The 27,566-nt window shown below is 45.8% G+C and overlaps 1 protein-coding gene across 2 annotated transcripts in view; it reads left to right on the top strand.

Moving 5' to 3' along the window:
- The window catches only part of GTF2IRD1 (GTF2I repeat domain containing 1), a 169,149-nt gene extending 145,109 nt beyond the window's left edge, over nucleotides 1–24,040 (top strand). The window contains exons 22-27 of one of the 2 annotated variants that reach the window (XM_087717209.1): nucleotides 715–762; nucleotides 12,201–12,278; nucleotides 15,730–15,922; nucleotides 17,161–17,198; nucleotides 20,347–20,486; nucleotides 23,794–24,040. In XM_087717209.1, the coding sequence (XP_087573335.1) occupies nucleotides 715–762; nucleotides 12,201–12,278; nucleotides 15,730–15,922; nucleotides 17,161–17,198; nucleotides 20,347–20,486; nucleotides 23,794–23,862 (566 nt within the window). In that variant the 3' untranslated portion in view covers nucleotides 23,863–24,040. The remainder of the gene's footprint in view (nucleotides 1–714; nucleotides 763–12,200; nucleotides 12,279–15,729; nucleotides 15,923–17,160; nucleotides 17,199–20,346; nucleotides 20,487–23,793) is intronic. The other variant, XM_087717210.1, reaches the window with a different exon arrangement.
- Nucleotides 24,041–27,566: the final 3,526 nt, after the last annotated feature.

Here is a 27,566-nt window from a genome sequence, read left to right as displayed (position 1 = left end):
GTTGTTTGGCGCTTTAAAAAAAAAAAAAGGAAATCAGCTGTGGCCGTGTTTGATTGCCACCTGAGTATGTGTTGGTGACCAGATTCAAAAATTTTGTGAATTTTTGGGTCGGAATAGAATAGAATAGAATTTTATTATTTGTATGCCGCCCTTCTCCGGGAGGACTCAGGGCGGCGAACAACAGTCGCACAACCATACATGTCGAGAGGGGAGGGAACTCATCACCCCCAGGCCTGCCGGCAAAGCCAGGTTTTGACGGCTTTTCGGAAGGCCTGGAGAGAGGTGAGGGTCCGAATCCCTGCGGGGAGTTTATTCCAGAGGGCCGGAGCTGCCACAGAGAAGGCCCTCCCCCGGGTAATAGCCAGGTGGCATTGGCTGGTAGATGGCACCCGGAGGAGGCCAACCCTGTGAGATCTAATGGGTCTGTGGGAGGTATTGGCAGCAGGCGGTCTCTCAAGTCGATTTGGTCAGAAGCATTCGTGACCAGAGGTTCTACTGTATCAATCTTTATCTGCTTAAACCCAAGTTTCTCTTCAACTTCGTAGTTTTAGGCCCAATCCCAGAATTTTTCAGAATCTGTGCTTGCGTGTGTGCGTGTTAGCCACAACATTGCACGTTGATTTTCTACTCTTTTTTTTTTTGCTTGCCCAAAGAGCAAAAACCCTACTCACTCATTGCCCCTTCTCTCTTTTCTTTCCCTGATGTACAACGTAGCCCCTAGATGGATACCCACCTTGGAAAAAGCTTACACCACTGTGAACGGTATGTTGCTTAGATGAGGCACTAAGAGATGGTAGCAGACTGGAGACTGTGTTATAGTGTTGCTGTGATAATAAGATTATTGGGGGGGGGGGTTGTCCATTTGAGGTTATTTGTACATTCCAGATTCCCTTTATGTATCTGTAAGATCCAGATGAACATCTGGCAAAAAAAAATGCAATAATTCGGATTACTTAAGAAGGTTTCACAGAGGTTTAGCTATACACATCCTCTTTCTCCTTCTTTTCCACACCTTTGAAGCCAATGCTGAAGGGAGAATGATTGGTAGGCTGTTGGGGGTGCTGTAGGGTGAAAAGGCCTTTAAAAATTGTTTTAGGTTTAGGTTTAGGTTTATTTATATGCCACCCTATTCCCAGCGGGACTCAGGGCGGCTCTCAAACCCAAGAGGGGAAGGGAAACACAATAACTACAAATACAAGCATTTAAAATAACCAACAGACACACAATCGAGAGGGGAAGGGAACTCACCAACCCCAGGCCTGCCGACACAGCCAGGTTTTAGTGGCTTTTCGGAAGGCCTGGAGAGAGGTGAGGGTTCGAATCTCCACGGGGAGCTCGTTCCAGAGGGTCGGAGCAGCCACAGAGAAGGCTCTCCTCCGGGTAGTCACCAGTCGGCATTGTCCGGCGGATGGAATTTGGAGGAGGCCTAATCTGTGGGATCTAATCGGTCTATTGGAGGTAATTGGCAGCAGGCGGTCTCTCAAGTACCCAGGTCCAATACCATGAAGGGCTTTTTAAGTGACGACTAGCACCTTGAAGTGTATCCGGAGACCAATCGGTTTTCCTACTGCTGTGTGACCCAGTCTTTTGCAGGCCGCATCTTGACTTGCTTTCTTGACTGCTTTGAATTTTTAAAATAAAACCAACGAGTCTTAAATCTTATCTTTACTCTGGTGTTAGCCTAACCTCAAGATTTCTCCAGCTTGGCATTCTTTAGAAGGGGGGGGGGAGGGGGAGAGAACTATGGCCCTTTTATGATGTGTGAACTTCAACTCCCAGAATTCCTGAGCCAGCATGGTCATGTGAACACAGGACTCTGCCAACAGCTGTAAATGTGGGCTGGTGATGACTGGTGACCACTGGGGGAGTGTGTATGTGTGGGATAACTATCAGAACTTTAGACATTAGTAACTGCCAAGGGATCCATGGTAACTGAATGGTCACTAAGCGATTAGTCATAAGTCAAGAATTCCCACCAGAGGTGGGTTCCTACCGGTTCGGACCGGTTCGGCCAAACCGGTAGTGGTTTGCCGGTCTTGGTAGCCGGAACTGGCAGCAACCTACGCCTGCCATGCCTCCAAACTGGTTCCCCAATTAGTGTGGCATGGTCCCCCCCCCCATTTTTTAATGTTCTGCGCATGCACAGACCTATTTTTGGGCAACTGCGCACGCGCCAGTAAAATGAATGCTCGTGTGCAAAATTGTACATGCCCCGAACCGGCAGTAATGCCAGCAGCAACCCATCCCTGATTCCCAGGATTACTTTAGTAGGGAGTAGAGGTGAGATGCTTGATTAAATAAGGGCAAAACCATCTTTCCAACCATCTTTCCTGTAAATGGAGCTATAATTCTGAGAATGGGCTGATGATTCTGAGAGTCTCAGGGGGACACCACTTAGAGCAGTGTTTCTCAACCTTGGTGACTTTAAGTCCTGTGGACTTCAACTCCCAGAATTCCCCAGCCAGCTTTTGCCAAGGTTGAGAAACACTGACTTAGAGAATGTTGGGCTAATAATATCGAAGCAACCTTTATATAGGAGAGAACAACAAATTTGGAAGGGACCTTGGAGGTCTTCTAGTCCAACCCCCTGCCTAGGCAGGAGACCCTACACCACTTCAGACAAATGGTTATCCAACCTCTTCTTAAAAGCTTCCAGTGTTGGAGCATTCACAAGTTCTGGGTGCAAGTTGTTCCACTGATTAATTGTTCAAACTGTCAGGAAATTTCTCCTTAGTTCTAAGTTGCTTCTCTCCTTGATTACTGTATTTTTCAGAGTATAAGACACACTGGAATATAAGATACACCAAGGTTTTGAAGAGGCAATTTTTTTTAAAAAAAGGGCTTTGCACTCGGCAAACCTCCCAAAGACAGCCCATTTTTTGCAAAAACGGGCCCGTTTCCCCCCCCCCCCAAAAAGGCATGAATACCCTTTAGGGGACTTGCAGAGTGTTCCTGGGGGGTGTGGCCCCCCAAAAAACAAGCAAAAAATGGGCCGTTTTTCGCAAAAACAGGTCCGTTTTTTTAAAATGCATGCATAGCCTTTAGGAGGCTTATAGAGTACTCCTGGGGGCTGGGGAGGGCAAAATTGGGGAAAATTGCCCATTTTTCACTCATTTCTGTCTTCCCCAGCCCCCAGGAGCTCTCTGAAAGCCTTCTACAGGCTCTGCACGGCCATTTTGGTGAAGGTGATGGGGCTTCGGGAGGCAAAAAATGCTGTATTCAGTGTATAAGACACAACCAGATTTTCAACCTCTTTTTTGAGGGAAAAAGATGTTTCTTATACTCCAAAAAATACAAGTTTCCACCCATTGCTTCTTGTTCTGCCCTCATGTGCTTTGGAGAATAGGCTGACTCCCTCTTCTTTGTGGCAGCCCCTGAGATATTGGAACACTGCTATCATGTCACCTCTAGTCCTTCTTTTCATTAAATTAGACGTACCCAGTTCCTGGCCTCTTTTGTTTTCTTTTTCGTGGCCACAGAGCTTCCAAGGCTCGATTGTTTCACCTTGCAACCTCTTGGTGCTTCAAGGTGAAGTACAGAATGAAATACAGAAAATGAACAAAGCACGGTGGTAAAGTCTTTCTGTGCACCTACACTGATGTCTCTCCAAAGCCTTGAGCACAACCTGAAAAATTGCAAAGCAACAACAACAACAAAAAAAAAAACCATACCCAATTGGGTGATTGGTACTCCAGGATCTTTTAGAGGCTGCAACTGTCAATTATTTCTCTCTCCCATCAATTATTTCTCTCTCCTCCCTCCTCTTTGTCGCAATGCACTAATTAGTAAGGACAACACACAAGGATTTCCATTTATCAAGCCCTGACAGGCCCAGAACAAAGAGAAATGATATCATGCAGAAGCTGGCAATATCTGACTGGGGCTCTGGGCAGCCCTTAGGCTAATTTCATGCAAAAGTTCAGTCTGGACCTCAGGGAAGAGGTATTTGCTCAGTCCCTGCAGGTTGATGTTTGGAAGTGAGACAAAGAAGGAGAAATGTCAGAAAACACAGCCATGAAATGATGGATTGCTTGTTGCTGCACACTGGGAGTAGAAAACTGAGCAGGAAGGAAGTGACATAGCCCGGAAGAAGGCATGGCTGGCTGGCTGGTTAGGAACAGTATTGCATTGAAACGGAATGATTGTACATTCAAGAGAAGGACTAGAGGTGACATGGTCGCAGCCTTCCAAGCTGTCACGGAGAATAAGATGTCGACCTACTCACCAAAGCCCCTGAGGGCAAAACAAGAAGTAACAAGGGGAAGATCATTAAAGAGAGATCCAACTTACAACTGAGGAGAAATTTCCTGACAGTGGGAACAATTAATCAGTGGAATGGTTTGCCTCCAACACTGGAGGTTTTCAAGAAGAGATGAACAACCATTTGTCCAAAATGGTATAGGACCATGATGGAGAACCTATGGCACACGTGCCAGAAGTGGCATGCAGAGCCATGTCTCCGGGCATGTGAACCGTCACCCGTTGCTCTTCTGGGTTCCGGCGCGCTGGCCAGCTGGTTTTCACATGCACAGGAGCGCCGGAAACTGGAAGATCAGCTGCCCCGTGTGCATGCGCGTGCCGGGAAGATGATTTTCCGGTTTCTGGTGCGTGCGTGTGCACTGGCCAACTAGTTTTTATGCTAGTTGGAACCGGAAGACTAGGTGGCCAGTGTGCATGCCAGAAACTGGAAGATCATCTTCCCGGCGTGCGCATGCGTGCCGGGCGGCTGCTCTTCTGGTTTCCGGTGCGCGTGCTTGTTTTGGCACTTGGTGCTGAAAAGGTTTGCCAACCCTGGTATAGGGTCTCCTGCTTGACAGGAAGTTGAATTAGGAGACTTTAAAGGTCCTTTCCTCCCCTATTATTCTATGTCCTACATCCCATTGTATATGATGGTCAATTGTGATGAACTTAGAAATCATATCCTTGCAAGAATCCATATGTAATGTTTAGGTACTCCAAGTATTTTCGACGTTTGGCTACGTTGACATTGATGGTTCATTGTTTGTAACTGGCCTCAGGGTATGAAATTCAGTAGCATTCTCAGGTTTACATTTTTATTCTGCCTTTATCTGCTACCATCTACACCGGGGCTGTCAAATTCGTGGCCCACAGGCCAAATGCCTCATGCACTGGCCATGCAAAGGGGGGAAGAGTCCTGAGACATCATGTGATGCCGCCGTGACAATGCGAGTTTGACAGCCCTGCCAAAAACGAGCATGAACTAAGTAGGTTAAGTGAGGAAAGGAAGGTGTTGATCTGTGGTCCTTTGGTTGACCCTTCCTTTCTCATAGCCTTTCCTGCAGCTTATCCAGCCCTTGAAAGCTAAAGAGATCAGATCCCTTATGGTAGCTTTGATGCGCATCCCATGGAAGGACCAATAGATGCTCATCTTCTGAACCTCTCAAAAGCTTTGCCCAAAGCCCAAAGTAGGCGAGATAAGGGCAGTTTGTAATTCAAGACCAGAGACTGTTGTGATGAATCCAATCAGTAGTTCTAATTTTATCTATTTATTTATTTATTGGTCATTTAAAAGCAATTGTGGAGAGCCTCACAGTGCATTAATGAGGCTGTCATTTTGGCCATTAGCATTTCCTGAACCTCCATGTCTCTTGAGAACGTTATTAATTACATCCGTGAACAGTTGGGGTTTGGTGAATAGGTAAGGGGTTTGAAGGTTTGGATGGAAGAAATACTGGGTTAAGAAAGAATAAAAGCTTTTGTTGTTTAAACACCACTGATCCAAATGTGTCCACAAGGAGAGGAGTCCAAAGATGGTGGCCATAATCATGTGATCAAAACCCCTACTCTTTAAATGGGCCCGGAGTTTTAATCACATGGTCATGGTGGCCATCTTGACATTTGGACCCTCTGAGAAGGCCCCTGCTCAAATCCAGTCTCATTGCTTTTCCATCCATGTTGGATTTTTTTTTTCTTGTGCCATTCTGATGTGAGGCCCTCCTTCATTTAAATCCACAGATCTTCTTCCTATAGTACTATCCCAGTACAGTGCAGGAACATGTCCTTGCCATAGAGAGTGTCCCAATTGTACCTCAAGTTGAATCCAATTCTTGAGCCATCATGGTCCCAAAGCAACAATAGGTTGTTCTTGTACTCCATCTGCCTTGTCAGCCTGCTCACATCCTACTACACTGTCCTTTCTATAAAGACTCACAGACCCACTTCTTAACACCTGACTTGCTAAAACAGTTGGGGAACTGCTCATCTTTGTTTTTAGATACAACTGCTGTTAATCAGATCAGTAGGATGTAGTCTGTTTGGGTGTAGCGAAATTTTGTTATACTGCCTGCAAAATTAGGCAGACTTGAGTGCCCATTGATGATCCAGCACAAATTGTAATATATTGTCTTGTTTTCATTATTAAAGTCCCAAAATTGTTAAAGCACTTGAACTTTTTCATTTTCTATGATTTTTCTCTATTTTATGATCGCACCAATTCTTCTTCTTCTTCTTCTTCTTCTTCTTCTTCTTCTTCTTCTTCTTCTTCTTCTTCTTCTTCTTCTTCTTCTTCTTCTTCTCCTCCTCCTCCTCCTCCTCCTCCTCCTCCTCCTCCTCCTCCTCTTCCTCCCTCCCTCCCTCTCTCACAATGTTAGACTGAGATGAGCTACTGAAACTGTATGTCAGGAGGTTCAGAAATGACCAAAGGAAACACTTGTTCACAAAGCACATTTGTAAAACAGCAGTAGAAATAGCAACAGGTTTAAGGGTCATTTTCTTCCTATTCCTATTCTTTAATGCTCCTTGTTTCTAACACTGGTCTGTGACCGTAATACAAAATGCTATTATGCATTGTCACCCTCCCTAATAAAACAGTCACATTTTAAGAACTGAAATCTTTGGTTGTTCTTTGATCTATTTCCTTAAGATACTTTCCATTACTCCATTCCAAACAGACACATATTTTGTATGCTTTCAAAAGCTCTGCCTGAATATTGGCATCCCTCTTAATTATAGAATCTCTTCTAAATTTAGAATTGCTTCTAAAACAGGTTTTAATCCCTGGAGTTTTCAAGCTGCGTTGGAAAAATCTTCTGCTTGAACCTCGAGGGAGAATATTATTACAGTAGTTAAAGTATTACACTAAGACCAGGAAAATCTAGGTTCAAATCCTTCCTTGACTAAAGAGCGTTCTTGGTCATTTTGGGCTGGTCACTATCTCAGTTGTTGCAAAGATAAAATGGGGGGGAATTTAAAGATTTAGTTTGTAACGTGATGGCGCAACTGGGAAAAAGGGCTGTTGAACTTCTCCTTGAGCAAGAAGAACATCAACTGGATGTTTTTAAGAAGAGTCTAGGCAGTCACTTATCTGAAATAAGATGTGGAGACTCTAGAAAGAGTACAGAGAAGAGCAACAAAGATGATTGGGGGACTGGAGACTAAAACATTTGAAGAACGGTTGCAGGAACTGGGAATGTCTAGTTTAATGAAAAGAAGGACTAGGGGAGACATGATAGCAGTGTTCCAATATCTCAGGGGTTGCCACAAAGAAGAGGGAGTCAAACTATTCTCCAAAGCACCTGAGGGTAGAACAAGAAGCAATGGGTGGAAACTAATCAAGGAGAGAAGCAACCTAGAACTGAGGACAAATTTCCTGACAGTTAGAACAATTAATCAGTGGAACAGTTTGCCTCCAGAAGTTGTGAATGCCCCAACACTGCAAGTCTTTAAGAAGATGTTGGATAGCCGTTTGTCTGAAACGGTATAGGGTTTCCTGCCTAGGCAGGGGGTTGGACTAGAAGACCTCCAAGGTCCCTTCCAACTCTGCTATTGTATTGTATTGTAAATAGTATAGGTTCTCCTGCTTGAGCAGGGAGCTGGACTAGTAGGCCTTTAAGGCCCCTTCCAGCTCATTCATGCTATTTAAGAAGATCCATAACCTAGAGGTGTTGGTTTCTTTGTTATGGGAGTACTATAAAGGCCCGTATTATTTTTTTAACTTTCTTTGCATCCTGGAATACACAAGATTTCAGATGGGAAAACCCAGGTAGAAAAGAGCTTCAATATTCCTTTGTTTAATACTGTGCCTCAGATCAAATCTACCTCCTCTTGATGCAGTTATTTGGGAAGAGAAAGAAAGTTACTATCTGGCATATCTCATCACCTCGAAAGAACTATAAGCATTTTTTAAAAGTGCTCATAGAATGGCTGGGCGGGCAGAACTCGATGTGGAAAAGATGTGCCTGCATCTAGGGCACTAATTCGATAGGATACCAGTAGAGGTTTTTCAGTTAATTTTAACTAAAGGTTCGCCATCATTGCTGGGTGACCAGGAGTTAATCTGTGCTGTTTTCAGTATACCTTTGAGCCCTTGATCAGTTCCCTTCCTTCTAGGATAACACAATGAAAAGTGAGAGCAAACACATTTTCTCTGCTGCCTGAGTCACAAGACCTTTTTCAGGAGCTTAAGTTACATAGGGAGTCCTCTACTTATGGCTACAATTGAGCCCCAAATTTCCACTAAGGCAGACGCTTGTTAAGTGCATTTTGCCCCACTTTAGGACCTTTCTTGCCACAGTTGTTAAGAGAATCACTGCAGCTGTTAACTTAGTAACAAGGTTGTTAAGTGAATCTGGCTTCCTCTTTGGCTTTGCTTGTCAGAAGGTCGCAAAAGGGGACCCACATGAACCCAGGACTGTCATAAATACATGCCAGTTGCCAAATATCCTAACTTCGATCACCTGACCATGGGGTGCTACCGTGGTTGTTTAGTGTGAAAAAAAGTCTCTTCGGTGCCGTTAGGGTTTTGAACAGTCACTAATGTGAATGGTGGTAAGTTGAGGGCCAATAATAGCAGGTAGGATTTCACATGGAGTACAGAGAAATATCTGCAGTTACATGTCTTTTGAGCACTACAGCAATACAGCCAATTATTTAATGGGGTGGTAGCAGGGGTGGGCTGCTGGGGGTTCGCAGGGGTTCGGGAGAACCTCTAGCTAAGATGCTGTGTAGTTTGTAGAACCCCCAAATCCTACTCCTGGCTGGCCTCGCCCACCCCATCCCGCCCCTCCCAGGAGTCCCCATGCAGCCCGTTTTGGATGTAGGTAAGTGCAGGGTGCGCACCGAGGCTTGGTGAGGGCAAACAACGGGCCTACCAAAAGTTCAGTAAGGCCAGAAACGGGCTCATTTTTGGGCTCCAGAGAGCCTCCGGAGCCTGGGGAGGCCATGTTTGCCCTCCCATAGGCTCGAGAAAACCTCTGGAGCCTGGGAAAGGCAACACCCCCCCCCCCGCCGTGATGCAGGAGGCCTACTAGGCCACGCCCACCCAGCCATTGGACAGAACCCCTTGCTAAAATTTTTGAAGGCCACCCCTGGTTGGTAGGCTCTTGTTTTCTGGAGGAAAAGAAGAAAGTGGACTTCTGGAAATGCCCCAGCTGTGGATTTTCCATACTGAGTAAAGATTTGGTTGGGCCATGAAGTCAGGATCAGACAATGTAGTCCTTCTGTAAGGGATTCTGTCATGTAATCCGTAGAAATTGCCTGGATGTTGCCACTGAATTTTAATTTTTAATAAAGCAGAAGAGGAAATGTGTTAAATACCCTGGGAGTAATCATATTAATTGCTTTTAATTAAGTTGAAGATTCATCAGAATTGAATAAGAATCCCATTTAAATAAGAAATAAATGGAAAAAGTAAATACAATTTAGATTTTATCCTGGCCATCTTCACTTGTTGTTGTTTTTTCTAGCCTAACCGTACTTTTTTTACAGGGTAAGGAAAAAGCATGTGCAATGGGGAAGTACTAAAACTGGTACCCAAAATGGGCCTTGAACCTTCTTGGTTTTATTGTTCCCTCCAATTCTGGGATATTATGAGACTACTTTCATCATCCAAAGATAAGGAATTTAGTGAGCGGAGGCCAGTTCTAAGATTTCCCATACAGAGCTGGCTGGTCTTTGTAGGAACTAGATACCTTTGTCTTAAGGGAGAAGTAGTGGTGGGATTCAAATAATTTAATAACCAGTTCTCTGCCATAATGAACAGCTCGGTAGGTGGTCATGTGACTGGTGGGCACGGCCAACTCAACATCACTCACGTCAATGGGCACTTCACCTTAGCTGTTGCAGTGTAATAAGGGTTAACCGGAGAGGCAGTTTCTGTAAGTAGGGCAATAAAGATTAGGCTAGAAACAACACCAGAATGTTTCCTTCCTGCCTTCCTTACAAGATTAGCCCTGTAAAGTGGGGAAAAAACAAAATGAGATTTCTTCCAACAACCAGTTCTCTGAATTGCTTAGAAGTTAATAACTGGTTCTCCCAAATAGGTTCGAACTGGCTGAATCCCACCACTGGGTAGAAGGCAATCTCTTGGGAACAGTATGTAGGTGAGCGTGGCGGTTTTGTTGCAGATGTTTTATTACCAAACTAGGTAACATTATCAGCAGGTAGCATTGATGGTGTTACCTAGTTTGCTAATTAAAACAATCAAGCTCAGAGACCACCAAAGACTCCCCAGTTCAACCCTGAGCTGCAAATATTCTTTTCTATCTGAACAGGTGGTGTAGAATCCACAGCTGGGGCATTTCCTAGAAGGTGGCTGTCTCCTTTCTCCTTGAAGTGGTCTCTGACAACAGTATGCTGGCTGTTAGTACATAGGCCTCTGAGAAAAGCTGTTTGTTCTCCTTCCATGTATTCAGTTGATTTAATATGATCATTCTCTAGCCATGCCTGGAATGATTTTCCCCTTCCATCCCATTAAATAACAACCTGGTGTCCACAATGGGAAATCTGGATGCTGCATCCAAGGCTTTTGAAACTGTTCCTTAAATTACAGCTTAAATTACATCCTTCTGGCCTAAAGCGGGCGGCACAGTGGCTCATTGGTTAAGACACTGGGCTTTTTGGCTGGAAAGCCGGCAGCTCAGGTTCGAGACCCAAGCACCACTTGATAAGGGTGAGGACAGGAACTCACCAGCTCCTACCAAACTAGCAGTTCCAAAACATGCACATGCAAGTAGATAAATAGGTACCCTTTGGTGGGAAGGTAACAGCCCTCCGTGATATCATGCTGGCTACATGACTGCAGACAGTGCTGGCTCAATGGCATTGGAACGGAGATGAGCCCGCCCCCCTGTAGTCAGCAGACCCCTCTCTTAAATGTCAGGAAGATTGTTTCATTCATTCCATATTGATTTATCTGCAGTGCCCTCCATAGAGGCCTACACTGCATCTCCCAAAATCCATGTTTAACATGCTGCCTGAGAGTTCTGAATCCTAAAGGCTCAGGACACAGGTTGGAGAAGGATCTTCTCGTCCATCAGTGGCAGTCCAAGACCCAAGGCTACCTACACTTCCAAGGAGTATCTTCAAACCAGCCTTGCTGAAAAACGAAGGTGTTTTTTTTCCTTGCTGTTATTACGGCAGGAAACATCCCTTAATCCTCCTGCAATACCTGCTTTGTGTAATTGTCTCCATCCCCGAGGACACTTAAAGAACAAAAGGGCAATGTCAGCCGGAGGAGGAGGACTGTAACCTGATTGGACCCTGTGATGGATGTGTGACTTGGGGGCATGAATTTGAGTTTTTATTTGGCATCAAGCATGATGCTACGTATTTTCATATATGGTGGACATGTCGTAATGTTAAGGCATTTTGGATAAAAATTTGGTGGATCCTGCAAAATATCTTTAAAAAAGAGTTTTTATTTGGGTGGGGGAAACCTTGAGTCCCTTACCAGCTGCACCAATACGGCATTCCTAATAAATTCTTACTGTTGAGGAAACTCCAGGCCTCAGAGTGTTGATTTTGTTGGGACTGTTACTTGGAACCAAGAGTGGTATTTACTTATTTTCCCTACCGGTTCGCAAATGTGAGTTCAACCCCGTCCATGCATGCACTTTGGCTTGAAAACGTGCCTAAATAGGACGGCATAGAGCCGGGGGGGGGGGGGGGGGCACGATTTCCACTACTACCAGTTCTAGCGAACCGGTCCAAACTGGCTGAATACCACCTCTGCTTGCAACCCTGACATTTTCCTCTCATTTTCCACCTCCAGGGCCCTGTAGGATAGATAGGGCCAAAGAATAATGATTGGCCTAAACTTATCCAGTGAGTTTCCAATGAGTGAGGGTAGACTTGGACCTCCCCACTCTTGGTCCAACATCTTCTCTGCTACGTCACTCTGGTTCTCTCAGGATACTCACGAGGAAGAGCTACTAAACACATGACCTTTTCTTCCTCGGCAGATGAGGACGATGCAAATCGGTTGGGCGAGAAGGTGATCCTCCGAGAGCAAGTGAAAGAGCTGTTCAATGAAAAATACGGTAGGTTGCTCTATTTGGAGCGTAGGGCTCGACTGTCTTGTAGGTTTGGGGGGGGGGGCAGTGGTGAAAGCACAGCTGGAAATTCTGGGTCCAGGGTTCAAAGGCAAAGAAGCAGATCTCTTGATCTGAATTTCTGGTTCCTGGATCCCCATTTTGGACTGGCTGGTTGCTACGTCTCAACGTCATCTATTCCACTGGGCTTAATGCAAAAACTGCTGAAGAGGAAAGGCTTCTAAGGCATTGCCTTATGAGCCATGGTGGCGCAGTGGTTAGAGTGCAGTACTGCAGGCTACTTCTGCTGACTGCCGGCTGCCTGCAATTTCGCAGTTCAAATCTCACCAGGCTCAAGGTTGACTCAGCCTTCCATCCTTCTGAGATGGGTAAAATGGGGACCCAAATTGTGGGGTGCAATATGCTGACTTTGTAAATTGCTTAGAGAGGGCTGTAAAGCACTGTAAAGCGGTATATAAGTCTAAGTGCTATTGCTATTGTCTTGAACTCTTATGATTGAAAGTCAGGGTGCAAATCATATGCAGGTAGTCCTCATTTACCAACCATAATCGGGGCCAGTAACACAGTCGCTAAATGTTACAGTTGCTAAGCAACAAGTCGCAAAGGCACGCTGGACCTACCACATCACTTCCAGTTTCCTCTATCAAGCAAATCACCACAGTCGTTAAGCGAGACATCCTGTGGCCCCGACTTGCAATTCCACTTCCACATTCTCCCGTTAACTCTGCTGATTGGAAGTGGATTGTCAACCTCGGGTGATTGCATGACCACAGCAACACTGCAATGGCTGAAAATTCGAGGATTGGCTGCACAATTGGGCTTTTTTTTAAACTGTTTGTAGCCTCAAGCTTCAAACAAGACAGTCATTAGGCGAGGACTACCTGTAAAGGACAGCATTTTCAGTGGTTTGTTGTGTTCGATAAACACTCCTGGGGAGAAGTCAGATTTAAGCCTTCCATCCTCCCAACACAATTCTTGTTGGAATGTTGTGACCTGCTTTATTTGAAAAAAAATGGGGGGAAATTCTCAAATGCCCTGTTTTGACAATGTGCGTAACCAGCTCAGTTAAAAATATAGTGCATGGTCTTCATACTATGGCCCGCGGGCCACATGCAGGCCACCAAAGTCATTAATCTGGCCTGTGCAAAACCACGAGGCTGCCCTGCCCACATCGCCCGCCCACTCTTCAGCCGAGCGCAGGACTTATCTTCGCAAGTCCTGTGGGCTGGAACTAAAATGTAAGGCCAACAACTTTGGCCTGCAGAATGCTTCTGAAGGTGGGGGTGGGGGTGGGGGTGAAAAATGGGGCACACAGATGCCCCAGGAGGCAAAAAAAAAACCTGGCAAAAATGTTTCATTTTGGCCAAAAAATGAGCCATTTTTGCTTGTTTTTGGCCTGCAGATTGCTTCTGGAGGTGGGAGGCAGTGGGGTGAAAAATTTGGTGCACAGACACCCCAGTAGGCCAAAAACAGGCCAAACCAGCCCTTTCCCCCCAAAAAAACAACCTGTTTTTGCCTGTAGAATGCTTCTGGGGGTGGGGGGTGAAAAACGGGGCGCACAGATGCTCCAGGAAGCCAAAAATCTGGCAAAAATGACCCATTTTTCATCTCCCTCACCTCCAGAAGATAGACAATGATAGATATATAGAGAGCCGAGGTGGTGCAGTGGTTAGAGTGCAGCACTGCAGGCTACTTCAGCTGACTGCAGTTCAGCAGTTCGGCTGTTCAAATCTCACCGGCTCAGGGTTGACTCAGCCTTCCATCCTTCCGAGGTGGGTAAAATGAGGACCCGGATTGTTGGGGGCAATATGCTGACTCTGTAAACCGCTTAGAGAGGGCTGTAAAAGCACTGTGAAGCGGTATATAAGACTAATTGCTATTGCTATATATAAACAAAGAGAGATGGGGGCAGAAGGGGGAGAGAGAGAGAGAGAGAGGCAGAGATTTCTCAAGCTCCTTGGGGCTGAGAAGAATTGCTGCAAAACTGAGTTTCCTGAAGTGGACCAGTAGACTCTCAAACAACTGAAAAAAACGATCTAGTAAAAAGAAAAGGCAACCAAAAGAGCCACATGCAAACAAAAGCAAATAAAACACCTCCAGGAGCAAAACAAATTAAAGTTTAATTTTGTGCATTGTTCAATGGACTGTTAAATTGACCACGCCCATCTGATCACATGACCTAGCCACATCCAACCAGTCACATGACCACCTAGCCACGCCCACCCAGCCGGTCTGGCCTCCCAACAGTTTGAGGGACTGTGAATTCCCCCCCCCCTCATTTAAAACATTTGAGGACCCCTGATTTAGTGGATACTTTGGCACCACCAATTTAACTTTAATAGTCCTAAGCTTGGTCATTGATTGATCTGTGACTTATCATGTTGTCCAGGCTCAGCCTATTCAGTTAGTTTAGGTTCAGCGTACAGATAGTCCTCGACTTAAAACCATTTGTTTAGTGACCGTTCGAAGTTACAACAGCACTGAAAAAAGTATGATCACTTTTCACACTTAGGACCAGTGTAGCCTCCCCCTGATCAGGTGCTTGGCAACTGGCCTGTACTTATGACAGTTGCACCGTCACAGAGTCATGTGATCACCATTTGTGATCCCAGCGGCTTCCGACAAGGAAAGTCAATTGGGGGGGGGGGGCAGATTCGCTTAACGATCATATGATTCACTTAAAAAACCACAATGATTCATCGAACTGTAGCAAAAAGGTCACAAAATTGGCTGCAACTCACTTAACAACTGTGCTGCTTAGCAACCGAGATTTTGCACTCAATTGTGGTTGTAAGTGGAAGACTACCTATATCTGTATTTTAAATTTTGGAAACTGTGAATAAGATTGTCTCAAAGGTGCTTTTTCAAGAGGCAACTGAAGCTTCTTAGATGAGAAGCGAAACATCTTCAAATGAAAAGAAAAAAGCCAGATAGTCCAGTTACCTCTTCAAAAAGCGGCAAACATAAAAGTATCTTCTTCACTGGGGCGGGGGGGGGGGGAGCGGCAACCATGAGCTGGATGACTGAGAATCTCCCCAGACCAAGGTCAGCAACCCGTGGCTCTGGAGCCACATGTGGCTCTTTCATCCCTCTGCTGCGGCTCCCTGTCCCCGGTCAGCTCCACAGTTGAGGGGCTTTCGGTTAGGACAGGCAGAGGAAAAAGGATGCATGCTAGGAGGAGACTCTATGGTGGGGGGAACCAGACTTCTGGTCAGCAGAGGAAAAAGGACGCTGCCCTAGGAGGAGACTCTATGGTGGGAGAACTGGACTTTTGGTCGGCTCCAGAATTGAATGGGGGGCTTCCGGTTAGGATCTTTGTGGCTCTTTGAGTGTTTAAGGTTGCCAACCCCTGCATAGACGTTTACAAATAAGATTGAGAAGGAAGGTTGGTTTCCTCTGCTTTGTGATGTGATAGTGGAATTCTTTGTTTTTGTTTCAGGGGAAGCTTTAGGCCTGAACCGACCAGTTCTGGTGCCCTACAAACTGATCAGGGACACACCTGATGCCATCGAAGTGAGCGGTTTGCCAGATGATATCCCGTTTCGGAATCCCAATACTTACGACATCCATCGGCTAGAGAAGATTCTGAAAGCACGCGACCGGATCCAGATGGCCATTACTAGCCAGCTCCAGTAGGATTCCATTCCCCAACCTTCCTTTTCATTTTATATATTTACTTATTGCAATTATTGCTGTTTTAATCCATTGGTAAGCTCACAGTGCCCTCTGCTGGCATTCAAATGTAACTACACAATTCATTGGATCAACGTGTCCTATCCCCCCAAAAAATCAAGAGAGCAGTTTCTGGAATCCCCCCAAAGAGAGTCGTGAGATTACCGTGTGAACATATTTGCCAAAGGTTACATTAGCAAAAATGAGAAGTTTAATATTTAAATCTGCCTTTGTACCAGCAGTTGCCAAGTTACCCAAATACTGTCTCACACATAGAATCCTAGAGTTAGAAGGAACCATTCTCCCCCTGCCACCCAAAGACCAATCTTCTGCTTAATGAGCCGAGGTGGCGCAGTGGTTAGGGTGCAGTACTGCAGGCCACTTCAGCTGACTGCTAGTTCTGCAGCTCGGCGGTTCAAATCTCACTGGCTCAGGGTTGACTCAGCCTTCCATCCTTCCGAGGTTGGTGAAATGAGGACCCAGACTGTGGGGGCAATATGCTGACTCTGTAAACTGCTTAGGGCTGAAAGCCCTATGAAGCGGTATATAAGTCGAACTGCTATTGCTATTGCTATTAATGCAACAACCCAATATAAAGAGTCCCTGGCATATCTTTAAAGAAGAATATTTGTAGCTCAAGCTTGACATGAGGGGTCCTTGGTGCTCTCTAAGCTTGCTTGTTTTCTTGCAGAGGCTTCATTACCCAAACTGTCCTACCACTGATGATGTTACCTAGTTTGGGTAATGAAACCTCTTCAAGAAAACAAGCAAGGTGAGACACATATCTTTGTCCAGTCAGTACTCAAACCGATCTCCTGCGCAGGTCACTGATTCTACTGTCAGTCTGCTCTTAACTGGGTATTTCACGGTTAGATTTGCACAGTGTACTAGATTTGACTGAACATGTAGAAAACTCGACATTATCTTAACATATTAAGGTGTTAAGCTGTAGTATGATTTATTTGTTTGGGATACCAAATTGTATTTTGTTAACCTAGCTTAATTTGAAATGCATGACCTTTTAGAATCATTGGGGGTAGTTTTATAGTAGACTAATTGATAACCTGGCATTGCCTGGGTATTTATTTATAGGGGGGAAATGTTTAGACCAAATGTAATTTCTAATGTTGGATTTCTGCCCTTACCAGAGGGAGCCCCCTTGTGGAGTACTCATTTGTATCTTTCATTCCCCATGCAGGCCGTTTGCAGATGTAGGTCCTGAGGCCAAACCACCAGGTAAGGTGAAAAATAAGTACATAGGATTATTATTTTTTAAGTACTTGTTTTGGAAGAGGATTTGTCTCTCTTCGTAGCCATGCAAAAGGAGCCTTGTGATTCTTTTTAAATTACCCAAGATGGATCCACATTTCAAGAAGCTTTCAATGAGCTATTGAAAGATCCGGGGGTTATTCGTAGAAGGAAGCAGCTCAAGTACCCTGGATACCAGGGAAAGGAAGTAAAAATAACTAATTTCATTTCGGCAGCATCTCTAAACGAGCAATATCTGCTTAAAATGAGGGCCAATGATGTAAAGCTTGCATGTCCATAAAGCACCCATAATACGATGACACGATGCCCACTGTCTCTTGATTTTTTAAGAAAAAGGAACCCGGGGGGGAGGGGGGGGAGATGAAAGATAAGCCACATCTTGAATGATCTTTGTGTTCTGATCGTATGAACTCCATTTTAAATCCAATGGATTGAATCTATTTTTAACGGGCATATATTGTGTTTATAAGCTTTTTTTGTGATACTCGTGGAATGGTATACAGTTGTTCTGCATTAACGTCTGGTTAATGTCTAAGGCAGACAACCCTTAGGAGTGGAAATATTTTGGATTTGAATTATTGTTCGTAAGTTGGGTACTTAATTTGGAAGGAAATCTGGGGGGGAGTTAAGACAACAATGGATTTATAACTCTTCCCCCTTGAGCTGCCTTTTTGCTCCTAATTTCTCCCATTCCTAAAGCTACTTTCGCCTTAAGGATTTACAGAGTTGAAGTCCATTTTGGTCTAGACCAGTGATGGCCAGCCTTTTGGTCGTCTCGTGCCGAAAGTGTGCGCATGTGTGTGCAAGAGCACACATGCATACGCCCTCACTCATAATACAATGTGCATGCAACCCCCGTGTGCACCCACGCATGTGCACACAACCCCCCATGCTCCCCCACCACCCTACACATGCGCCTCACCCCCCTCGCCCGTTTTTGGCCCATTTCTGTCCCATTTCGCCCATTTTGAGGCCCAAAATGGGGCACGGGGGCCCTTGCATGGCGCCCCCATGCATCTTTGGGCCTGGAAGTCCTCCTGTACCAAGAAGCCAAAATGGGGCACGGGGGCACTGCACAAGACCCCAAAATTAAATGCAAGCGCCCCCCCCTGTGCATGTGTATACCCATCCCTGCATGCCTTCGAGGCCCAAAATGGGGCTGGGGGGGGCCACACGCGGCACCCTCACACCCATTTTGGCTGGGAAGGCCTCCTGCACCAACCTGGAAGCCAAAATGGGGCGCAGGGGCGCTTCGTGAGACCCCAAAATGAAATGCAAGTGTCCCCCGTGCATGCGTACACGCGTCTTTTGCATGCACCTTCCTCCTCACGCATGCGCAACAGACACTTAAAGACCAAAAGGCTGGCGGGATACGCGCACGCATGCACAGTGGAGCTGGGCTGAGGCCACAGCTGGCGTGCCCGCAGAGAGGGCTCTACATGCCACCTGTGGCACACGCGCCATAGGTTCGCCATCACAGGTCTAGACAAAACTGAACAAAAGTAGACCCTGGTTTGTATACGGACATGTCTAGCAGGAAATAATGGACTTAAATTTTTTTTAAAAAAAAACTTCTCTGCCCTGTCTGCTTTATTCCTGTTTCTTCTGCTTTAAACTTAAATTGTATCTTTATAACTGGCTTGACTTTGACAGCCCTTTACACAGAGGACTGTTTTCTGGAAATCAGGACAAAATGCTACTCCAACGTACACCATCTGCTTGGGAATAATTCTGATTAGATTACAGGCTTGTATCCAAGAGAAACAAGTCCTTCCTTTTGTGGGTCTTTGCAGAAAGATTGAATTAGACAGCGGCTGCGTTTGCAGAATTTGCTAAGCTTAGTCAGTTTCAACCTTGGTTAGTTTTCTTTTTGGAGCGGGTTAGGTTTTTGCAGAACCGCAACCTATTCAAGTAATTCGTGGTCCAATGTATTGCCCAAAAGCAGATTAAGCCAGTAACCAAGTTGAGTGGGTTACATGAACTCAGCCGGAGAGAAAGTAGCAGGTCGTTGACAATTCAGTTCAACCAAGCTGCTTAACTTGGTTATTGGCCAAATCCACTTTCTAGATTTGCACAATCTGTAATTGAGGCAACTGTGTTGAGCTCGTAGAAATACGATAATCCAGAAAGAAACAGACCAGGCAGCCACAACTCCCTGCTTCAGGAAGACTGTCCTCTGAGAGCACCTACTTGGCAGCTTTCCCTATCCTCTTGCTTTCAGAAGCATTGGACCACAACTCCCATGAGCCCACAGTGGATGTAGCCGGAGTGGGCGATGCTCAGCACCATCCTGGGGACAGCTGGCATATGGGGCTGGGATGTCTGAGACATATGCAGCCATTATGGGGTAGAGGCCAAAATCCCAGTCAGGTGGGATTGAAAATTTTTAGCAACTGCTTCTCTGCCCGGTTGCTGGCTGGGTGTGGCCATGGGGGGCACGGTCTACTTGGCCTTCTGCATCATGGCGAGGGGGAATTGCCCTCCCCAGGCTTTGGAGGCTTTCCTTGAGCATCCAGGAGGGCGAAAACGGCCTCCCCTGGGCTCCGGAGGCCGGAAACAGCCCATTTCTGGAACTTCCAGGAGGCCCATTTTTCACCCTCCCCAGCCTCTGGAGGCTTTCCTCGAGCTGCCAGAATGGCGAAAACAGCCTCAGTCTCCCCTGGGCTTCGGAGACCCTCCGGAGGCCGAAAACATGGCCGTTTCTGGACTTCTGTAATGCCCTTTTTCCGCCCTCCTAGAGCCTCTATGCAGGCCCTGTGTTGAGCTCATCATCTGCTCTGATGAACATGTAGAGATTCCTGGGAGGGGCAGAGTGGGATGGGCAAGGCCAGCCAGTCCTTCCAACTACTGGTTCGGTGAACCAGATGCTAAATTAGTATCTGGTTTGCCCGAAATGGTCCGAACCAGCTGAATCCCACCCCTGCAGAAGGTACAGTAGCTCCTTAGGGGAGCCTCTATGGTTTGAAGTAGAGGAGAGGGATTCTTAACTTCTGCTTTAGCACGCCACTTCTCCATAGCTAATGTTCTGGAGGCTTACATCGATGGAGAAGACGTTAGAGACGAAGAAGAAGAATCATCCTAGTTAAAACTCTTGTTCTCCTTTGAATGCCACTAGAAAACAACAGCATCGTCACTAAACGGAAGCGGAAGAGGATCTCAGAAGGGAATTCTGTCTCTTCCTCCTCGTCCTCCTCCTCGTCCTCCTCCTCATCAAATCTAGAGTCCACCTCATCAACCAATCAGATCTCACTCGTGGTAAATATAATTATGGCTGCTTGGTTTTGAGGGAGGAAGGCATCATCAGTCTGTGCCGGAATTATTGTATATTGTCTCAACCAGGGGTGTCAAATTCGATTTCTCTGAGGGCTGCGTCAGGGTTGTGTTTGATGGGTGGGTGGGGAAGGGGCGTGGCCAGGTGAGGCGTGGCCAATTCGACATCACTCGTGTCGGGGGCGCCTGTTGTGGCCTGAGCGCTCTGCCAGCAAAAACGGGCTCCCAAGCTCCATTTTCGGCTGTGGCACCCTCCTGCAACCCTCTGCCAGCGAAAACGGAGCTCGGGAGGGCCGTGCTGGCAGAGACACCATGGGCCGGTCCTTCACTGTTCCAGGGTGGTCCCATGGGCCAAATCTAAGTAACCCACGGGCCAGATCCCACCCACGGGCCTTGAGTTTGACACCCCTGGTCTAAACTATATGATTTCAGATTGCAAGCGGGGATTCATCTTCAGGATCCCATTTGGGTCAGTCACCGGGGACCAGAGGTTTAGTCTTCCCAGTTTTTGGGCTACGCTGGAGCCCCTTCTGGTGAGAGAGAAGTTCCCTGAGGATGGGCTCCAGCATGAGTCCAAAAGCTCAGAAGATTAAACCTCTGGTCCCAGTGACTGATCCAGATTGGGACCGGCAGTTTTATCCTGGGACACATATATTTGCCTTTGTTTGTGAGAGATTTCTCTGATGAGACACTACTACCTTCCGCATGAAGAAAACTAGCAGCTCAGTGATAGTATTCAGCCGGTTCTATTCGGTAGCGGCAGCAGCGGGAAGCTCCGCCCATCCATCCAGATGTCATTAGGTCCCGTTTTTTGATGCTCTGTGCATGCGCAGAGGTGGTGCGTGCAAACGCAGTGAGCATGTGTGCTCCCGTTTGGAAACCGGTAGCGAAGGTAAGTGAACACCATACCTGACCTCAGTAAGAAGTTAAGGGCAAATATTTTCCTGAGAAACTAACTTCCTGGCATTCAGGATTCTTTATCTGATGAAAAGGACTTATTGTCAGGGCTCCAAGTAACACCCCTAATGAAAGAAGACTCCAAGGCTTGTGTTTCCTCAAAGTTCCATTTTATTAGAGATGCCATATTGGCACATCTGGGAAAACCCGAATCTGAAAGGCTCACGGTTTTCCCCACCCAAATGGAAGTCCGAGCCCCTGCTTAGCACCCACACGTCCATCACCTGGCCCAATCAAGCACTGTCCCAACTGGAGATGCCTCCCAGTCACGCCACTCCAGGTGCAGGGCAGGATGACCTTGGCTCTCTGAGAAAGGAATGTTATTTTGACTATATCTACCCCACTCCATATAATCCCCCCCCCTCCTGGTTTCCCACAGCAATATATGTGGCAGGCCTGAAGGCCCCATGCAAAAGATGGCTTCCAGGCCTGACACTTATATCCCGCAGTGCTACGTCTTAAGTACACAGTAGTAAACATTTAAAATATTATAAGGACCAGAAGAAAAGCTCGTGCAAAGAGAGGCAGGAGAACACCCACCCCCATTTCACACAGAAAAGCCGACCAGACTGACTACTGCTTCTTACTTGGACACTGCTGGTGGAAAGATGTCCTCCATCGCAGTGGAGATCACTGGCTAGAGACGAATTTCTTCTGAGCTGAGCTGATTTTGTTATTGAGAGGAACAAAACCTAAAGGGTGAATTGAGGTTAAGTTCCCTCCTCCTGTCTTCCCAGCTGTTTGCTATCACAGGGGGGGAGCTAGTTGCCCAACTAAAATGGGAGCACCGAGCTCCCTCTCCTTCTTATCCAATATTCAGATATCCTGTAATAGCAATAGCAATAGCAGTTAGACTTATATACCGCTTCATAGGGCTTTCAGCCCTCTCTAAGCGGTTTACAGAGTCAGCATATTGCCCCCAACAACAATCCAGGTCCTCATTTTACCCACCTCGGAAGGATGGAAGGCTGAGTCAACCCTGAGCCGGTGAGAGAGCTAGTGGAAGCCATGTAAAAATGAGCGCAAGGAACCTGTATCTCTTCATCTGATAGCTTCCCGGGAAGTAGGTGGTGTGTATCATTCTGAATATAAGACAAAATGGACACGCTTTGGGGCCACTCGATTAGGCCTCCTGGGACCTGATTCTGTCTCAGCACTTGCCCTCTGGAACACCATCCTGCCAGGATTAGATTTCGGAAGCACTGAAGACCTGGAGAGCAGAGGTGTTAGAGGTTAAATGGCTTATGAGAACAATAGCAATAGCACTTAGACTTATATACCGCTTTATAGCACCTCTAAGCCAAGGTGGCGCAGTGGTTAAATGCAGCACTGCAGGCTACTGCTAGATCAGCAGGTCAGCGGTTCAAATCTCACCGGCTCAGGGTTGACTCAGCCTTCCATCCTTCCGAGGTGGGTAAAATGAGGACCCAGATTGTTGGGGGCAATATGCTGACTCTCTGTAAACCGCTTAGAGAGGCCTGAAAGGCCTATGAAGCGGTATATAAGTCTACTGCTATAAGCAGTTTACAGAGTCAGCATATTGCCCCCAACAATCCAGGTCCTCATTTTACCGACCTCGGAAGGATGGAAGGCGGAGTCAATCGTGAGCCTGGTGAGATTTGATCTGCCAAACTGTGGGCAGCCGGTGATCAGCAGAAGTAGCCTGCAGTACTGCACTCTAACCACCGCGGGTCTCTATATACCACTTTATAGTGCTTTACAGCCCTCTCTAAGCAGTTTACAGAGTCAACATATCTCCCCCAATAATCTGGGTCCTCATTTTACCGACCTCTGAAGGATGGAAGACTGAGTCAACCTTGAGCCGGTCAGGATCAAACTTCTGGCAGTGAGGAATGAATTAGCCTGCAATACTACATTCTAACCATTGCGCCACCACAACTCAATAAGATGTTATATTATTGGGAGTGTTGATTAAGTTTTTTTTACCACTAATGATAGTAAGTTTTTCATGTGTTATTGATATTGGGGGGGGGGGTTGTATTTTTTTTACATGTTGTTAGACAGAGCCACATCTGCAAGATAGGTGGCCATATGGATTAAATAAACAGGACAGAATAAGGCAGTTCAACTGATTAATTTTGGGAAGGGAGTTATTTTAAACAATCCCAGGTTTATTTAATAACATGATTTTTAAACATCTGGAATGGTTTTTCAGCCAAACTCTAAGTGACTCATAACAACCAAGGCTTCCTTAGATGTAGCTATGTGCACCGTCTTCACTCAAGGCAGACGTTGTCCCCTGTTGGATTATTTTAACGTATTCCTCCAGATAGACCATTTGTAATGCCTTTTTCTTCTTCTTTTGCCCTTGCAGCAATGGCCGATGTACATGTTGGACTATGGGGGTCTCAATGTTCAGATCCCAGGACCTATGAATTATTGAGACCTCACCTTCTGCAGATGAACCTCAAGCAAAAAGAAAGAACTGCTCGTGATGTGTAATTTTTTTTGTACAAAGTGTATATTCCAATATGTAACAATGCCTTTTAGTTTTTCCAATGATTTTTACACTATATTCCTGCCACCAGGGCCTTTTTGAATAAAAAAAGAAAGGAAGTGTTGCCTTGCTCTGAAAAAAAAAATGTTTTTAAAGTTATTCCTCATCACGGTTGCATATTTCAAGACACATAAGAGTCAAGAGTTTAAGATCAAAATATAAATGGGTTAGGAACATGGTGGCTCAGTGGCTGAGACTCTGAGCTTGTTGATCAGTTTGGCGGTTCGAATCCCTAGCGCCGCGTAATGCAGCGAGCTCCTGTTACTTGTCCCAGCTTCCGCAACCTTGCAGCTCAAAAGCATGTAAAAATGCAAGTAGAAAGATAGGAACTACTTTTGGTGGGAAGGTAACAGCATTCCATGCGCCTTTGGCATTTAGTCATGCCAGCCACATGACCACGGAGACGTCTTCAGACAGCACTGGTTCTTCGGCTTTGAAATGGAGATGAGCACGGCCCCCTAGAGTCAGGAACGACTAGCACATATGTGCGAGGGGAACCTTTAAATTTACCTTCATCCTGGATAAAGACTGTGAATCTTATTCAGGGAAAAGGCATCTCCAAAGACAACAAAACCACTGGTGAGGAAGGGTTGAAAATGTAGGCTATTTTATGGATGCTGAAGGATTTTTAAAAATAATAAGTGCATCCAGCATATTGGAGGCATAATACCTCTCTTTGTTTTTACATTCATGAAAATCAATACTAATTTGGGAAACTGTACTGGGAGTCAGCTATGTAGGCAAGAGGGGCTGTCTGCCCCTTAGTTAAACCCAGTTTGTTAACTTTGACAACTTTAAGATGCGTGGACTTCAACTCCCAGAATTCTGGGAATTAAAGTCCACGCATCTGAAAGTTGCCAAGATTTACAAACACTTATCTGGCCTATATATGACCAACACCCTCTCTTTTCCTTCTCTTTGTTCTTCTTTATCTCAATCTCTTGTCCTGTCTCTCTGGGCCTTTGTCCCATCCCTAACTATCAATACCAACATTATCAATATCAAATAATATCAAATGATTCTAGAAGAATCTGAATCTACTTACAGAATTCTGTGTAGTTGACATTATAGCAACAAAATTTTGGCTCTCAGTTTGGTTAGACAACAAGATGGTTTTATTTTATTTATTTATTTATTAAACTTGCACGGCTCCCACCTTGCCTAGAGGCAACAGACAGACATAAACATACGCTATTGAATTTGTCTTCTGGGACATTTACATATTCTTGGCAATAGATCAGAACATATTGCCATTGTCATCAAGTTGTGTTTTTTACTTTCCAGTCAAGGCCAAAAGCCTTAGGGTTTTGGCCTAGACTTAGCTTCCTCCAAGTATTAAATATATCCAACAATAACCCGTGTTGCCCGGGTATTTTTTTATCCTAATCCTGTATTAGACAGGAAAAGCCCTGATTTCGGCAACAATTAAGTTAGTTCCAAATGTTTTCCCTGTGCTCCCAGAAGCATCAAGAAAAGTGATACCACCTTAATTTCTAATGTTGGACTTTCCCCCTTACCAGAGGGAGCCTCCTTGTGGAGTACTGTGAAGCCGTTACCATGGCGACTCCACTGCGCTGCACAATAGAAGCCATTTTATGACAGCCATTGACCACTAGAAGCCATTGTAAGGCGCAACAGGCTGTATCTTAGCAGAACACCCACCCCAAGAGGTGTTAGGGGTGTCTTACCCCCCACAGTATTTGTTTCCAGAGCATAAGTCATCTGTGTACCAAGTTTGGTTGAAATTGCTCGAGGCGTTCCAGAGTTATGCTGGAACACAGACACGCAAAAGCTGTTTTTATATATATATAGCTCCTGCTTAGTTTTTTTTTTTCAAAATTAGGTAGGTGCTGCTGTCCCCTGCTTTAGCTGTCCAACCATCTCCTTTATCAATATTATTGGAAGGAATACTAGGAAGAAAACCAGGTGTCAGTCAGAAACTACATGTTTGTTGAGAAAATAGGTAAAGGCTTAACAGTGTATCTATTGTTATTATGGATTAGCAGACCTCTGCAGTGATTAGGGAACACTGCGCAGTTTGCTAAAGCTGTATTTATTTAAACTCCCTGTCAACCCAGCCCTATTCCGTTACAACTAAACATATTGTGTGTTACCCAGAAAAGGGAGTTGAGCAAGTTATATGAAGGCAGCCCATTGATCTTATTTCTAATTCTGCTTTATTGCTTTAAAGCAAAATGATGTGGTCCATTGTTGAAAGAAATGTCCTTTTGGGTTCAGCTCCAAGTGGGGAAGAAGACACCGGAGACATGGAGGCTGCTTGGAAAGATGGTTTATTGTTGGACAGGACCACATGGCTTGAGCCCTGTACAGAAAAGGTGATCACATGTTTCAATGTTGATGGAGAAGAAGAGAGAAGGGCTGAGGAAGGGGCTTGCTAGGCTTTTATACCCTGTTCAGCCCCACCTCTCTGTTTCCTGTTCCTGTGTAAGAAATGTATTCTGACTGGTTGTCAGACTCCCATGGTGCCATGCAGGGGGCTACTCTCTAGGCTGTGATGAGTTCTCAGATGCCTTGTGGTCAGTTGAGTAATATCCCTTCCCCCTACAGCGGCAGTGAGGAGAAGTCTTTATTATGTAAAGTGGGCTAGCCTGGCCATCTTAATGGCCCATTAGCTGGGGATGGGCAGAAAGCTATAGGCAACTATTGTCTTTTAAAATATGTTTCTTTTCACATCCAGAGAAATATTCTGCCTTTTCGATATTTCCTAGGATATTTCATTTTTCTGGGAGAGGGCTGGATGATAACTTCCAACACCATAAAAGGAAATACAAATTGAACAGGTACAGGCAGTGACCATAATTGGGACTGGAATGTCCTTCGCTAAAGGAGAAAGTTATAAAGCGCAACATGTCACCGCATCATTTTACAACCGCAATCACAGCGGCTCCGTTGCTAACGATGAGGACTTCATCACAACTTGTTACCAGCTTCTAGCCAGCAAAGTTAGCGGAAGCTGGCAGGAAGTCCCAAGGTGGCTTGCAAGGAGGCTAGAAGGCTAGTGGCTGCTGGCAGGAGAGAGAGCATACGCAAGAGACTGGCAAGGCATGGTGTGAATGCAACAGGCCTGAGGGAGGCTGGGGAAGTGTACATTGGAGAGCAAGGTGTGGCAGGGCTGGGGGTGGCTGCTGCTGGTGAGGGAGAGCTTGCAAGGAAGCAGGCAAGAAGCCCCAGAGCCATGGGGGTTCCCCATATGTGTGGCTGGTATGGCAAGCCCAGCAGAGGAGAAGCAGGGAAAGACAATGAAAGGCAGCTATGGGGGCATCTGGAAGGAGGATTGGTTTGAATTTGTATCATTAACAGAGTTGGAAGGGACCTTGTAGGTCATCTAGTCCAACCCCCAACCGAAGCAGGAGACCCTACACCATTTTGATGAAAGAAATATCCTTCTGGATTTGGTTCCAAGTGGGGGAAAAGACACTGAAGAGACATGGAGGCTGCTTGGAAAGATGGTTTATTGGTGGACAGGACCACATGGCTTGAGTCCTGAACAGAAAAGGGGATCACATGCTTCAATGTTGGTGGAGAAGAAGAGAAGGAAGGACTGAGATGCTGAGTCCCTGGTTTTATGC

Source organism: Thamnophis sirtalis, unplaced genomic scaffold (assembly GCF_051295495.1).
Source record: "Thamnophis sirtalis isolate CommonGarterSnake01/CBP01778 unplaced genomic scaffold, rThaSir2_p1.2 scaffold_6, whole genome shotgun sequence".
Lineage (NCBI taxonomy): Eukaryota > Metazoa > Chordata > Lepidosauria > Squamata > Natricidae > Thamnophis > Thamnophis sirtalis.
Note: the sequence above shows the minus strand (reverse complement) of the source record. Positions and strands in the feature narration are given on the sequence as shown.